The sequence below is a fragment of the Anoplophora glabripennis genome, unplaced genomic scaffold, assembly GCF_000390285.2.
Source record: "Anoplophora glabripennis isolate ALB-LARVAE unplaced genomic scaffold, Agla_2.0 scaffold11, whole genome shotgun sequence".
Lineage (NCBI taxonomy): Eukaryota > Metazoa > Arthropoda > Insecta > Coleoptera > Cerambycidae > Anoplophora > Anoplophora glabripennis.
The window spans coordinates 641,699-657,817 of NW_019416496.1; the positions used below are offsets into that span (position 1 = coordinate 641,699).

The 16,119-nt window shown below is 35.0% G+C and overlaps 3 protein-coding genes across 3 annotated transcripts in view; 1 reads left to right on the forward strand and 2 right to left on the reverse strand.

Moving 5' to 3' along the window:
* Positions 1–2,347, forward strand: part of LOC108908312 (thrombospondin type-1 domain-containing protein 4) — a 159,691-nt gene extending 157,344 nt beyond the window's left edge. The window contains exons 10-12 of the mRNA XM_018712338.1: positions 570–909; positions 961–1,335; positions 1,427–2,347. Coding sequence (XP_018567854.1) covers positions 570–909; positions 961–1,335; positions 1,427–1,554 — 843 coding nt within the window. The 3' untranslated portion in view covers positions 1,555–2,347. The remainder of the gene's footprint in view (positions 1–569; positions 910–960; positions 1,336–1,426) is intronic.
* A 5,455-nt stretch (positions 2,348–7,802) lies between these two features.
* LOC108907822 (cytochrome b561 domain-containing protein 2) lies at positions 7,803–13,186 on the reverse strand. Its single transcript, XM_018711641.2, has 3 exons — positions 12,895–13,186; positions 8,475–8,673; positions 7,803–8,114 (listed from the first exon to the last, which is right to left on the reverse strand). The coding sequence occupies exons 1-3, from the start codon at positions 13,054–13,056 to the stop codon at positions 7,804–7,806; spliced, it is 672 nt and encodes a 223-aa protein (XP_018567157.1). The 5' UTR covers positions 13,057–13,186; the 3' UTR covers position 7,803.
* A 1,069-nt stretch (positions 13,187–14,255) lies between these two features.
* On the reverse strand, positions 14,256–15,596 carry LOC108907946 (cytochrome b561 domain-containing protein 2-like). Its single transcript, XM_018711804.2, has 3 exons — positions 15,286–15,596; positions 14,754–14,952; positions 14,256–14,566 (listed from the first exon to the last, which is right to left on the reverse strand). Exons 1-3 carry the CDS (start codon positions 15,448–15,450, stop codon positions 14,256–14,258), a joined length of 675 nt encoding a protein of 224 aa, XP_018567320.1. The 5' UTR covers positions 15,451–15,596.
* Positions 15,597–16,119: the final 523 nt, after the last annotated feature.

Here is a 16,119-nt window from a genome sequence, read left to right on the forward strand (position 1 = left end):
TCAAATATGCAGCAATTTTAAAGATCTTGAAATGATTTCTAAGAGTAATCTCAGTTTTCTAGGACACATTAACAATGTTCAAGCTGAAATTTACGAAGATCTCGGTTTCATTCGAAGAAACTAAAGCAATTTTCTGGAATTAAATTTACTTACCCTTTGATAGGTTGGGTGACAGGAAAATAGGTTTTTGAAACTAAAAATTTCCTATCCGAAATGTTCTTTTAATAAAAATAAATGCAAGTATGTCAGGGTTGTGTTTTGAGTAATGAGTAATTTAATTTAGTGCGACTAATTATTAATAATCAATCCGGATGGCGTAATAAAAAATATATTAGTAGATTCAAGTAAAAATCAACTTCAGCAAAAGAAATAGTTTATCTGCAGGTCTAGAACTCGGTATACAAGTAGTCTCCAATGAAGTTAAATTGATAGAATAAAAGTAAGCAAAAAGAGTGTTTTAACTCACATATAAATACCAACACAAAAATTTGGCGCCCAACATGGGGTCATTATAAATAGATTAATTAGTCGATTGCAATCAAATAAAACGATCACAAATATATTTCCAGTGCTCTGCATCCTGTGGCACTGGTCACAGAAGCAGGCAGGTGACGTGTCCTTCTGGGGTATGTCGAGCAGAAGAACGACCAGCCCACGCGGAATACTGCAACACTGGCCCCTGCAACTCCACACCCGTCAGTCAGTCTCAACATTCTCCAAATTCTGCACCATTCTCCTCTTGGTTAGTGACTGAATGGACGCACTGTTCTGAGGCCTGCGGCACAGGAACCCAAAGCCGACTGGCAGTGTGTGGCCTCCAGGATCAAAACAGTTGCAGTTCGGAGAGCAAACCAGATTTATCCAGGGCCTGTTCCAGCGACAAGCAATGCGGAGGTCAATGGTTCACAGGTAAGCAACTTCCATCCCTGACTGTCAAAAGCATTGAAGAGTTCTTTCTAGGTCCATGGGGGCCATGCTCGGAGTCTTGCACCGACAGGGCAAGGCAGAAACGCGAAGTCTTCTGCGTGGTGAAAATCCGCGGTCAGTCGCACATCACGAACGAAATGACCTGCTCCTCTCAGTTGAAACCCCACGAGGAACAGGCATGCGCCGGGGTTTGTCCCCCACACTGGTTCATCGGCGACTGGGGGCACTGCGACGGTGGTTGTCCCGTAGGCGTCCAAAGGAGGGAAGTTAGGTGCATGGACCACTACGGGAGACCTTCGAACGGGTGTCCAGAGGCCGATATGCCCGTGGCGAAGCGCACTTGCGCTTGCGAGGCAAATGCTGACCAAAGGGAGAGGTACAAACCGGCGCAAGATGAACCCGTTGATCGTAAGTTAATGATATGAGAACTATTCTAACCGATAATATTGAATTTCTTTGGTCGATGGTTGTGAAGTGAAAAATTCCATTTTTGTTTTAGGATCTTGTCTTGACCGAATCCGAAAATGTAAATTGGCAGTGCAGGCGCGCCTGTGCCACTACCCCTACTACATTAGCCACTGTTGCGAGTCCTGCAGAGCAGCAGGACCCGACGGAATGAAACTGTGATTGGAGAGGAGTAGTCAAGTTATGTACTGAAGATATTAATAATTATTATTAGAGTTGTTAGCGAATGTGAAGGTGTGAAAGTAATATAACGCGTGAGTGAGTTTTCCACAGTAACGGACATTCTGATTAAGTAACACTTCACGCACCACACGCAGGTATAAAACTGAAGGGTTCTTTAATTTCTTCCAATAGTTTGTGACTAGTCCTTTGGGTGTATCCAAGAGATAAACGAATTAATAAGTTTTTGCGTACACATCTATATGTTTGTAAGTTACATACATGTAATAGAAATAGGCCCCAAGGTAGTGCCTTGAGGCACCCCGATCCATACAGTTAAGCTAAAATATTGTGACAAGTGTATATACCTGCTGCTACTCTAAACTGTGTATGTCTACATATATTTTAATACCTAACTAGTGTCCTTAAACTATAATTATGGTATTTTGATATTATTTTCCTACAAAATATACCATCATGCATGGAATACTCTTTTATTTTAAATAGATGTCTGTGATTGTCGCTATTCTATTAACTGTTTAGTGCGAGATACTTACCCCATTGTACTTCGCTTAAGAGAGCACTGCCAAATTTAATTTAAATTCGTTAAAAGTCTACTTAAAAGTTACGATCGGCGCCAGGTGGCGTTCGACGACTGCGCACTTGCCAAATCATGTCTTGTATCATTGACATTTTATTCTTGATTCTTTGTCGTAAGTGTAAGCTACGAGAATAAGTATTATATTTAGCCTGTATGTATTTATTAGTCAAGTACTGAATAAAGTTTTTCACAAACTGTCACCTGTTTTTATTGCACTTTAAGTTAATGAATCTTTCTTTCAGTGCAAACAAGTGTAATCTTGAATGGGGTCATCTCTAACCTAACGCTATCTGCGCATAATCAGTTGAGAACTACGGTGTGCATTGTTTCGTTGTCGATTCGTATGCCTACATGCTTTTTCAGAATATCACGCAGAAATTTAACAATGAAGACACACAAACATTCAGTACCGTTACTAAATCTACCGTTTTAGCCTGCTTAGTACCCTGTTGTCATATCACAACAGGTGTATTGATATTATATAGTTTACCTACACTAAGTTAACGTCATTATGTCATTGACATTGAGACTCACAAACTATACAGGGTGTTACAAACTTTGGGTGGTGATAGTACATAAAAAATATGACTAAAAACTCTAATAAACATAACCTCTTAAACGCACCGTTTTGAAGTTATAGGCCTTAAAAGGTGCAACTATAAAAGTAGTTTTTATGACGTAACTCTTTGTTGGAAAAAGAAAACTTAATGAAATCTTCAGGGGCTAATCAGCTTTAGGAAATCAATAAATAATGCGGATATGAATAAAATCCAGAAAGCAGAAGGGTGTTTTTTTTATCACCCTGTATCCTATTTTTTGCTAAAAAAAATTTTTCTGCAAAGGTACAGCAAGTATCATAAGATTTTTAGAAAGACCATTAAATTTAGAAATTTTTTTGTCTCTTGTGTTTTTTATGTAAAATGTTTAGTTTTCTAGTAAATTTACAAAATGCAGAGAGATGAGTGCTTCCGAATTATTTACATACATTTCTTAAGCCTAGTGAATTTTTAAGAATACAATCAATTTCCAAAATAATTTTTTTAATTAAGTAACCAAAACAGAACTAAAACAAAATATGTTATTATAATAAATGTTGAAATTGACCTCCTTCTGCATCGATACATGCTGTCAGTCTCTTTATAAAGTTAAATCTGACTCTTTGGAATATGAATAGACTATTTCTTATTAAATTAAAGGTTTCTACAATTCGCAGTCTAAGTTGATCTTCTGTATCAACAGGGGTTGCATAAACTTGAGATTTCGCGTGTCCCCAAAGATAAAAATCGACAGGATTCAAGTCCGGTGATCGCGGTGGCCAGGCTATTGGTGCATTATATCCTCTTCCAATCCATCGATTAGGAAACCGCATATGTAGATACTCTCTAACATGAACACTGAAATGCGCAGGTGCCCCGTCATGGAGGTACCACATGTATTGTCTCAAATTTAAAGGAACATTTTCCATTAACTCAGGGAGATGGTTTTCTAGGAAGTTTAAATATTCTACTGCATCAAGCCTTTGAGGTAGAAAGAAAGGCCCGAGCAAATAGTCACCTATTATTCCAGCCCATACGTTGACTGAGAATCGGTGTTGGTGATGACTATCAATGGTAGCATGAGGATTTTCGTCTGACCATGCATGTGCATTGTGCAAGTTCAGTAAACCATCTCGTGTAAAGGTGGCTTCATCGGTAAATAAAATGGAGCTAATAAATTCCACATTATGTTGGTGATGGTTAAGTATTATTCGGCAGAATTCTAGGCGTCGGGGAAGATCTTCAGGCATTAAATGTTGCACTTTTTGGAGATGGTAGGCATAAAGGCCGTTTTCCTTCAAAACACGCCAAACTGACATTCTGGAAAGCTGTAACTGATTAGCTGCCCTTCGCACACTTTCTCCCGGATTTTGTTCAAAAGATCTCAAAATTTGTTCATCTTGCGCGGGTAGTCTTCTAGCAATTCTACCACAATGTATGTAACGGGGTACCACACTACCAGTTTCAATAATCCGTCTGTGAATCCGAGTAAATAATTGTGTAGACGGCTGACGTCTCTGCGGATAACGTTCTATGTATGTTCTTCGAGCAGCTGTTGCATTTCCATTACATAATCCATAAATAAAATGCATTTCGGCATATTCTTGATTAGTAAAACGATTGTTATCCGCCATTGTACTCACAAATTAATAATTCGTCAACAGACACGATTAAAATATGGTAACAAATGTCAACTATGTTAAAAGTGACAGGCGCCTACTTTTTGAATACGTCAAATTTAACACCTAGCGGTGAGTAAACTCCCTTTGCATTTTGTAAATTTATTAGAAAACTAATCATTTTACATAAAAAATGCAAGAGACAAAAAAATTTCTAAATTCAATGGTCTTTCTAAAAATCTTATGATATTTGCTGTATCTTTGCAGAAAAATTTTTTTTGGCAAAAAATAGGATACAGGGTGATAAAAAAACACCCTTCCGCTTTCTCAATTTTATTAATATCCACATTATTTATTGGCTTCCTAAAGCTGACTAGTCCCTGAAAATTTCATTATGTTTTCTTTTTCCAACAAAGAGTTACGTCACAAAAACTACTTTTGTAGTTGTACCTTTTAAGGCCTACAACTTCAAAACGGTGCGTTTAAGAGGTTATGTTTATAAGAGTTTTTAGTCATATTTTTTTATGTACTATCACCACCCAAGGTTTGTAACATACTATACGGGACACCCTGTATAAACTAATAAACATATACTTTTTATTAAAAACTAAAAACGTTCATAAAACAGAAAAGATAGTTATTTTAAAACATAAATTCTTACAATTATTAACTTTAACAAATAGTTAAAATTCAGTAAATCGTGCAATCCTAAAGTTTGTTGATCATTTAAAAAATCCTCACTATCCGAGATGAAATCAAAAACTTCAATAAGTTTCTTTCTGTAAGTTTTGACCATAAGAACAGCTCTAGAAGAAAAATTCCAACGGGTGGGAGCATTACTTGGAATCCTGTGTTGCATTATTTTATTTAATACGTCAGATCTTTTAGCAGATTTGGAAAAAATGAGTAAATACGGAAAAATTTGAAAAAAAATTCTCACATCTTTAATGCCGTTTCAAACTTTACTTAAAACTAAATTTATCCCTGCCACTTGTTTGTCAAAAAATCCAACAAATCTTTCAACAACTTCTCCATGCACTACGTATCTAAAAATTACCGATAATAATTATTGGTTTAAAAAGGATACAACTGACAACACTGTTAAGTTGCGTAGACAAGATTTTAAGTGTAGTTTAAATAATTATCTACTTACAACTCGACCATTCATTTGATTAAAAAAATAATTTCAGATTATAAGCCGACCCTGTGCATCTTATGCACGTGCGTTGTGTGTTGCAGTATTACTTAGCAGGCTTATAAAACTAACAGTACCGTGTGCCTTGTACTAGGGGAACAATTATTATACCCCTATCATGTACAAAGGGTTCAGGCATTCAATAACAATAATATTCAGCCCCGTGTGGAATTTTGCCAGAGATTTCGACATCAATTAGCACAGTATCCGAATTTTACAAGCAAGGTGCTTTTTACGGATGAATGTTTTACTAGAGGCGACACACAGTGGTCGGAATTCCGAAAAAGCTGGACAAAACTTGAAATTTCAAAGTCGTTGAATCATTTTTTGTGCCTCCGTGTACGGCTGGTTTACTAAGAGGCCTTAGATAACTAACAATAGCTAGCGTTTTAGGGTCTGTGCGCCTTTCAAACGAGCGTTTATAATTCAAATTGTTTTTTTTTTATGAACATACACCCTTTTCGTTTGCCATTTATCATATTTTTACAAGCTTTTATTTAACTGGCCTCGTTAGTATGGGTCAAATCTTGCAACTGAATTTTAAAATAGTTTCCCCCACCGATTGTGCTGAAATTTTGCATACACGTTTAGTTTGGATGACAATGCATGAGTAGCTAAGTGACGTCATTTTAAATCCAATATGGCGGACCAGTTATTTTTTACGCACCCCCATGATATGGGTATCAAATGAAAGGGTTCGCTGAGGAGAATACGAAAATAGTCACTAAAAGCTTACTTTTAAAAAAAATATTATAGATGAACTTATTATTTATGATCTTTCAATTCATAATTTATCATTTTAGACGGGATCAGGTACCAGTAAAATTACGTGCACAAGATAGATGAAAAAGAGAAGCTTTTCAACCGAAGCTATGGTGATATTTTCATGCTCTGATGGTTATGTGACAGATGATGATGATGCGAATGACTCATGTGTATTAGAATCAGCTAAGTAATTAGAATAAGCTTTATAACAAGAATAAGCTTCAATAGTATTTAGAAATTGTTTCGTTCGAAATGAGGAATTAACTCCAAATACATGCCTTATATTGCAGATATTTACCTTTCGTACTTTATTAATAATAATTAATTACCTCAAAAACCTCAAACTGCGACCTTACATACGTTTTACGCGACCTCAATACCAGAGGCACTCGAAATTTCAATTAGATTCAATAAATTAACGTGATATATTGGCCATTTTGTATCAGCCATCTTGAATTTGAGATTTTTGACTACAAATTAGGTGAAAAACATAAAGTCCCTACTTTTGGTGATGATGCAAGCCTTTTTGGACTTTTGTCCAGCTTTTTCGGATTTCCGACCACTGTGCGGCATGGTACTAAATTTTCACAACATTCGCTATTGGTGTGATGCAAATCCTCACGTTGTACGGAGATCTCGGTTTCAGCAACGGTGTTTTTGGTGACAGAATTTTGACCGTCGTTTGGAAGCATGTTTCTTAGCACATAGAAACTATTTTGAACAATTTTTGTAGAGCATATCGTCTATTGGTAAGTAATTCGTTACTCGTTTAATTTTTTTAAATGAAATTTGAATAAATTTCAACATTTTCGTCACACAAAATTTAAACCGCCAAAACCGCCATCAGTGCTTTCGCTCTGCGACGCGCGGCAGCTTAGACATCAAAGGTACAGACATTTGCCGTACCAGGGACGGCTTGTTTATACCTTCACGTGAATTTTAAAACGTAAATATACAGGAAGCTCTAGTTTAAAAAATATATACATTTATCGAGTTCTGTCTAAGTAGATGTTCAATCATTTTCGAACATAAGTATTTAAACAAGTTCTCTACAACTTTATTTATACACTTTTTTCATATTTCGAAGTACAGTACAGATAACAGTAGATGCAATTTTCACGTGATCTCCCTGTACACATGATTAACGCACGATTCTTAATTATGATTTTGGTTTTAGAAAATATCCAATATAACTGAACTTTACTTATGGCAAGTATATTTAGGATGACCCAACATACAAAATAATAATGTACAGCCCCTCCCCACATAGCTTCCCGATATGTTTAACTATATATCGCATAGCAGTGAAAAATTAAACAGAAAAGAATAAAAATTCTTGATACTCTTGACGAGAACTTTGCCTAGTAAACTGGTAGCTTTTAATCCACGTCCCAGACGAGGAATAACACCACCAGTATCTAAAATACGCTTGCACCCCGCATTAAAGGACGAAGGGGGTATTTTGTATAGTTATAAACGGACTGTAAGCTTGTAGGTGGTGATAGAAAATTAACGTTGTTGTAAAAGACCAACGCTTCAAGAAAACAACGATTTTATTTGATTATAACCTGATGCTATCGCACCGTTTATGGACCACAGCGAAACCACTATGGTTAATATGAGAGCTGCTGCTCTGGATTCTTCTCCGTGATAATAGGCAAACCAATGGGTGTAGTAGCCGTAACATAAACTGACTATACCGATGGCGTAGCCTAGGATGCCTACTCCGTTGTGGACAAACTTGTACCACACTGGCCTAAGGGACAAGTAGCTCTTCATTTCGTTGGAGTAGTTTGCCGCCACTCCCAAGAAGAGGGAGAGAATGAGGATGATCATGGATATGAGACCTGCAAAATATTAGAAAATCTACAGAGTGATATATGAATAGTTGTCTGCAATACTTTTAAAATAGAATAAATAATGGGTACAATAATTTCATTATAAATAAATGATATTTTTAAAAGAAAAAATTATATCTGAACTTGTTATTGACTTATCATTATCACTGTATAAATATTTTTTACTACCTCATCAGACTGTTGTTAATTGAGTACAGGTGAAAAACAAAGATTAGATCAACGTAAATATATTTTTTTAATGTTCCGTCATTTGCATAAGATAAGGATATAATTTTATAAACAAAATCAACTGATTTTCTAAAATATACGATGCTTTAGTTATATTTTATATACCATTTTTTTACAAACCTGTTATTCCATGTGCAGTATAAAAATGATAATCTGGATGGTAGTAATGAAACATCAGCGAGTTCCCCACAATGATAAATACAGTCCCTACGGTGATCAGAATAGCGTGGACACTATATTTCTGCTTCCTAGATAACTGCCTACTCCATAGTTCGTCACCCACAAACAGCATTAGAGCTTCTGCCATCAAGGGTATGTACTGAAAACCAAGTCGAAATAAAAATAAAGTCGTTTTGCTCGACGTGAAAACAAAGATAGTCAAAAGAAGTTAATATTTCGCAGTAGTAGACCTCATCAGAGGTATATTAATTGTCTTTTATTGCTAATTACAATTCCGAACGAGAACGAGGACTTAAATATTTTTTATTAAATTTTTATATCTATTTTTTGCAAACTTATCACAATAATTCGAGGAAACATTTTTGGAACCACTGGCTTCATCGATAGCTCAGCAAGTGTACATACTTCACTGCACATAGAGATGTGCTTTTAATAGTGCAAATTGATTAATTGTTGCTAAAGTTGAAGCAGCAACTTTTCTATTTATTAGAAAAAAGGCGGGACAGAAAAACCGGAAGTAACGCTGTTACAGCCAAGGATCACCTCTTTTTATGTAGTACGTCGCCGACTATTCCAGAGCTTTTCAACAAGTTTTAACAATTATTAATGCAGTCTACTTAGCATTAAAAGATCCTTTCCAAACTCCTATAATTACCCCAAAATTACAAATCCTAACTGTATTACAATTATTTTTGAGTTGAAAAAATATATTTGTACCTATTCTTTTTACACAACTATGACGTGACTGTATCCTACACTTGTCAAATTCTTCTGATCCCATATTAGGTCGCAAAATTTGGCGTTCTGTCGATTGAGAATATTGGTCTCTAATATCTTACAACTTTTATCCCAAACTTTTTTTATAGGCCTCAATCTTGAGAAGTTATCGGAGGTAAGGGTCTTTTTGGAACACCCTGTATATAGTTAATGCTGAAAAATATAATTTGGAAGGATGCATTGACAAATTATAATTTTTCTTGCACAATTATTCTTTAGTAATTAAGAAGAAATTGTGATAGGCCAAGACAAGGGGTTTAGGAAACAATGTATTATTAGAACTCGAATAAAAAAAGTGTTGATAAAATAAAAGACATGGTAACAGCATACCTATTTACGATTTATAATTTTAAGAAAAATATAATTGAAAGTTAGGATTTATTTAAGTAATAAAACAATATTTAGACCTCATTTGTTTTTTATTTGCCATATTTGAAGCCAGCATATCCATAAGTCAGAACATACAGAGTGGAAAGTTTAACTGAAACAAATTCTGTAACTTAATAAATAAAGGTTTGTCGTGAGGTTTAGTAGCATAAACCCTCATCTTTAGATATCCCCATAAAAAAAATCTAATTGGGTAAGATCGGGTGATCTTGCTGGCCACTCAATTGAGCCCTCTCTTCCAATCCGCCTATTCGGAAACACTTCGTTGAGACAGGTCCGTTCATTTTGAGCAAAATGTGGTGGTGTCCCGTCTTGTTGAAACCATATCCGTTGGTGAAATAAGTCGGGATACAAATTATTGGGGAACCAGTTCATCTTGAGCATAGTTAGTTATGTTTGTCCGGTTACATTTTCATTGAAAATACAGCACCTACTATGCGATCTTCAATACTTCCAGCCCAGTCGTTTGTTTTTTTGAGACCTTTGAGTATGACATCCAGTGAGGATTTTCGTCAGCCCAATAAGAGCGGTTGTGCCGATCGATATGCCCATGTAATATGAACGTAGCTTCATCAGAAAACATCACCGATTCCAATGCAATTTGCCCGCCATCGATAGAAGCCATAATTCGTTCGCAAAAGTCGAGCCTACGATCAGGATCATCTTCGTTAAGCTCGTGCAGGTTTTGGATCTTATATGATGAACGGTAGCTATTTGCCTAGCTGAAGCATAAGTTGTTACGATATCAATTGGAACCTGTGAACCTTAGGACCGTCTGTACATCACTTGAAATTTCTTCCTATGCCTTAGCCATGATCTGTCTCGTAATTTATACTCGAAGAGCCATTGGGCGAGTCCGGTATTGGTAGANTAAATAAATAAATAAATAAATAAATAAATAAAAATGTGGTAGTGTCCCGTCTTGTTGAAACCATATCCGTTGGTCAAATAAGTCGGGATACAAATTATTGGGGAATAAATCCGCTAAAGCAGGAACCAGTTCATCTTGGGGCATAGTTAGGTATGTTTGTCCAGTTACATTTTCATTGAAAAATACAGGACCTACTATGTAATCCCCAATAATTCCAGCCCAGACGTTTGTGTTTTGAGACCTTTGAGTATGACATTCACGCATCCAGTGAGGATTTTCGTCAGCCCAATAAGAGCGGTTGTGCCGATCGATATGCCCATGTAATATGAACGTAGCTTCATCAGAAAACATCACCGATTCCAATGCAATTTGCCCGCCATCGATAGAAGCCATAATTCGTTCGCAAAAGTCGAGCCTACGATCAGGATCATCTTCGTTAAGCTCGTGCAGGTTTTGGATCTTATATGATGAACGGTAGCTATTTGCCTAGCTGAAGCATAAGTTGTTACGATATCAATTGGAACCTGTGAACCTTAGGACCGTCTGTACATCACTTGAAATTTCTTCCTATGCCTTAGCCATGATCTGTCTCGTAATTTATACTCGAAGAGCCATTGGGCGAGTCCGGTATTGGTAGACTAGTCCGCCCTATGTAGAATCGACGGCGGCGTGCTGGTCATCAAAGGAAACGTGTATTGGTCCACTAGGTCGTAAATATTTTTTTTCATGGTATTCTATAATTAGTTTGGTGTCGAACGCAGTTCACTTGGTTTTGCCAGTGCAGTGGAGAGCAGAGCTTAATTATTTGTTAATATTATTATTTGTATATATCATAACCAGTAAAGGGTAATAGTTATTAAAATAAATATTATATGTAATTCTCTAATAATTTAGCATGGCTTTTTGGAAACCCTTTGAAACGGAAGATAACGGAATAACCCGAGAAAATCCCCAAATACTCGAGGCGGTTTTTGTCGAAAGCGTCGAAATAAACTCAAAGTTTAAAAACAAAATATATATGAATGTTTGAAAAGAGAAAATAGTGAACAATGTGTTAAAGAAATTAGGAAACGGATTAGCGAATTAACTAAGATATAAAAAACTACAATTTATAGCGTAATTAAAGAAAGGGACGTTATTAATCACGGTACAAAGAGGAAACGGAAAAATACAAAATTAAAGAGTATTAACGATTTTACCAGAGATATAATTCGGTGCATAATTTATAATATGTATAAAGAAAATAAAGTTGCTACTTTAAACATGATTCGAGATAAATTAAGCGACTGTCCTGATTATAATTAAGTATGAATCTTTAGATACTTTACGACATGTTTTATTACGATGCGGTTTTAAACATAAAAAACCTGACAATCGTATGGTAATTATGGAATCACGACGTATTGTTGAATTTCGGGCAGATTATTTAAAAAAAATTAGAGAATATCGCCAACTAAATAGGAATATAGCTCGGAATATAGTATATCTAGACGACAGGGCAAAATTTTTCTGGACGCCTATGGATTCCGTAGAATTTATGAGTAAAATGTTTTTATGCGGTTCCAATTGAGATCGTAACAACTATAACAGGATTTTCCTCAACTTCAACTCTTGATATCGATTATCGATTTAGCTAATTGTTCTTCGATTAATTGGAGGCATGAACTTCAACAAACAAACGAGGCCTGTGTTCGACTTCTGTCCCCACATTTGATCATCATCAAAATTTCGATACGATGTGTCTCGGTTAAATAGGGCATTTTCTTATTTTTGGTTTTTTATTTACACGTTGAAATACAAATAAGTACTAACAAATCAGTCGCATTCAGTTCAAATTATTAATTCTTTAAAGAAGTTTCAATAAACATTTCCTTATTTTATTTTTTTCCAACGCATTGCTTATAAAAAGTAACAGAAAATATGTATTTGCAATTGAAAAAACTTTAAAATAAAAAATGAGTCAAAAAATAAATAGACCTCTTTGTAATATGTTTCAGGAATTTCCTTTATTTAGTTAAAGCATTTGTTCCAGTTAAACTTTCCACTCTGTATATCATATGACTAAAAGAAACAACTTTTCTCAACATCTCAAATTATTTCATATATCATTATATTTTCCATGAGTCAATGAATATCACAACGGAAAAACCCCACATTTTAAGATAATTTAATAATACAATAGATTAATTGAAAACTACTAGACAATAAAAAAATATATTATCTCCATATTTAGTGAAAAGATGTCTTTACAGGTGAACAAATATTCCTTTGATGATGCGCACTTAATTGACGACCTATTTACGAGTATAAGTGCAATGTACTTACCCCAAAAGTGCAAAGAATAACGTGGTAAGAGAACCATCCGCTCAAATTTTGCAGTGGTGTCCAACAGCAGTAAAGAAGGAGCCCTCCAAAAATAAATCTAGTCAGATAGTTTGCGAGGAACCTCGCCACATTAATCGGAAGTTTGCCGTAATCGAAAGACATCTCTAGCACCAATACCGCTAGACTAAAGAAAGTAGTTTGTTGATCGACGATGTTGTTTCAAGGCGATTGTTTTGCATGTAAACTACACTCGATGGGATTTACCGCGTTTATTCTCGGTATCTTGAATGTGTGATTCTACTCGTACTCCCGCCGGCAGTCATTCACTTTCTAGGCCGCTGCGTGTTAAGATGGATACGAGGGAGGTTGGAAAACAACTCTTTCAAACGGCAGTAAAGGATATGCACAAAAATGTAAACTAAAATCTTCATATTACCATTCTTGATGATGATGTACAACCAAAATAATAACTAAACTGAACTTGACACCGCATATAAGTAGTGCGTCAGCTACAGAAATTCAAAATGATTTATTTTTTATCGTAATGATAAATAAATAATATAAAAAATAAAATAAATAGTTTTCGATTCAATTTAAAATAAAATTAGAGAGTAATTTACCCATCTTAAATAAAATGCGGTTAATAATATATAAAAACTGGGATGAACACAAAATATTAACACGCTGCTTGCCGGTATCTTGATACACAAACAATGCAAATATCTATAGGGCCGATTTATGATAATGTATCGCCTATAATGAAAAGTTTTATTTGTAAATACTCATCACTTTGTAAAAATACAATGAAAATAAACAAGGTCGAAGAATATTTACTCTACTTCTGTAAATTATTCTACTAATATCACACCAAATGTTTAAAGATGACTTTATTGCTTAACAAATATTTTAGAAATGAATTCATTCTCAATGTAGAAAAGCGTCGATAATTTAGTAAATAATTTGGTTTGGTAAATGTCTTTCACTAAAAATTATTCAAATGCCCTCGTATATTTCCATTGTTTATTAAAAATATTGATAATTTTTTTTATTCTTGCGCAAGGAAGCAAGAAACTATTATCTATTATCAGTTTTACGAGAGGGCAGTGAGGAAATCCAATTATATTTATATCTAATCTTTTATCAATAAATATCAATTTTTATATCTTTCAGAAATAAGATGCACGTAGATTGATAAAAGACCTTTAATGATTTGCAGTTATCATCATTATCGTAATTTATTTGTAGATCCTAAGTTCTTCTGTACCTTTTCAACGTACACTCTCGTCCAGTGAAGACAAAAAGTTCTCTGACAAGGACAAATAATCCCGAAACTGCACCCGCCAATCAATTAAAACGCGTTTTTAAAAAATCACAGACTTTATTTGACCATACAATGACACCAATGCTTTATTTACAGACCACAATGAAGCCAGTATGGTTACTATGAGTGCCGTCATCCTGGATATGTCTCCATTATACAAAATAAACCAATCTGTGTAGTAAGCGTAACATAAACTGGCAATTCCTACAGCATAACCTGTCAATCCTGTCACATTGTGTATAAGTTTGTAGCAAACTGGCTTCAGAGAACAAAAGTTTTTCATTTCTTGAGAGTAATTCACTGACAGACCCAAAAATATAGACAGGGTCAGAATTACCATCGATACCAGACCTAAAAAACATAATGAGGCACAGTAAAAGGATATTTTTTAATGTAAATTTAGCATAAGGTAGTGATTAGATGACATAAAACTTCATTGTACTCCCGGGGTGCCCTAGGGGTCTATTTTGGGGCCTATTTCTTACATTATTTATTACAAGTTACTTGCTGTTTATTTTTGAGAATATGTTACATTTACCTGTTATTCCATGCACTGTATACAAGGGAAATCCTGGTTTTATGTAATAAATTCCAGGTAGATTCCCTACGATTAGGCATAAAATCCCTATGGTGGCCAAAACACCATGGACTCCATACTTCTCTGTCCTACTCAACTGTTTGCTCCACAGTTCATCACCAGCGAATAACATCAGCGCTTCCGCTGTTAAGGGCATAAGCTTAAAACATATGACTTTTACATAAAGTTATATTTCATAATACACCAGTATTGTATAGAGGGCAACAGTATATCTTAATAGATAGTTAAAATGGAATAGAAAAAAACGAAATTAAAAAATTGAGATGTACCATAAATATCTGTCCAATAATTATTGTCATTATTAATCATAATTTAAAATAAATGAAATAAAACAGGTTTATAAAGAATCTTAGGGTCATGCTTTGTTTATGTGACCCGTGTTTGTTGATAGTAAGTATGAAATAATCAATGTGATTTTGGTAAATACGTTCAAGTACATAATTTCTGCGAAACATTAGAGCATTGTACTTACCCCAATCGTACAAAATATCACATGATAGGAAAACCAATCGGTAAGGTCTTGGAGTGGCATCCAACTGCAGTATAACGTAATCGACGCAAATACAAACCTCACTACATAATTAATAAGAAATCTGATCACGTTTATGGTCAGCTTTCCGTAATCGTGTTGGACCATATCTTTTAATAATAAACACTGCAATTAATGCTGGTGGTTTATTTATAACAAATTGATTCGTACGTAAGTTTTATTGGTTATGGAATTATGGAATTATTTTACTGGGATTCACTAGCAACGTTAATTGGAATTCTGTTTTTGTTCTAGTTCTTTTACATGTCTCTTTTTCTAATCAAACATTAATACCATAGCACAGCTTATACAGCTCTCCAACTGTCTTGGCGGGAACGGTTAGCGTCGATTTCGTCGCGCAGCTTTTATGCCCCGCCATCCAGCGGAAAAGACGGCTTTGGCGTTCGTTCAGGCAAGTAACGACAATGGGTGGTAAGAATTGCAATCATAGGCGTGGGTATAATTTCGTTGATTTATTTTTATTTTATATAATAATGAAAATGAATATACCTTATTTGGACAATTGCAAATGCCAAACGATAACTTTGTTGAGCTCATTTGTAACACTGAAAAGATATTTCAAGATAATTTTGAACAATTATCCACAAAAAATAACATTTGTAGCACATTTCTTGAATTAATTAAAAGACTACCTTTTAGTCATCCGTGTCATTCTTTTCCGAAAGAATTTGTACTTAGGTTATATTTAAGGGTTAGAATTTATTATACGTTATAAACTATAAACCAAAATTTTAGGAATATTCAAAAAATAAACTT

Coding starts and splice junctions, on each gene's coding strand:
- LOC108907822 (XM_018711641.2), bottom strand. CDS start 13,056: ATGTCTTTCGATTACGGCAAACTTCCGATTAATGTGGCGAGGTTCCTC. Junction 8,674..12,894: donor TTATTCTTTGCACTTTTGGG/GTAAGTACATTG, acceptor CTTGGTTTTCAG/TACATACCCTTGATGGCAGA. Junction 8,115..8,474: donor TACTGCACATGGAATAACAG/GTTTGTAAAAAA, acceptor AATATTTTGCAG/GTCTCATATCCATGATCATC.
- LOC108907946 (XM_018711804.2), bottom strand. CDS start 15,450: ATGGTCCAACACGATTACGGAAAGCTGACCATAAACGTGATCAGATTT. Junction 14,953..15,285: donor TGATATTTTGTACGATTGGG/GTAAGTACAATG, acceptor ATATGTTTTAAG/CTTATGCCCTTAACAGCGGA. Junction 14,567..14,753: donor TACAGTGCATGGAATAACAG/GTAAATGTAACA, acceptor TATGTTTTTTAG/GTCTGGTATCGATGGTAATT.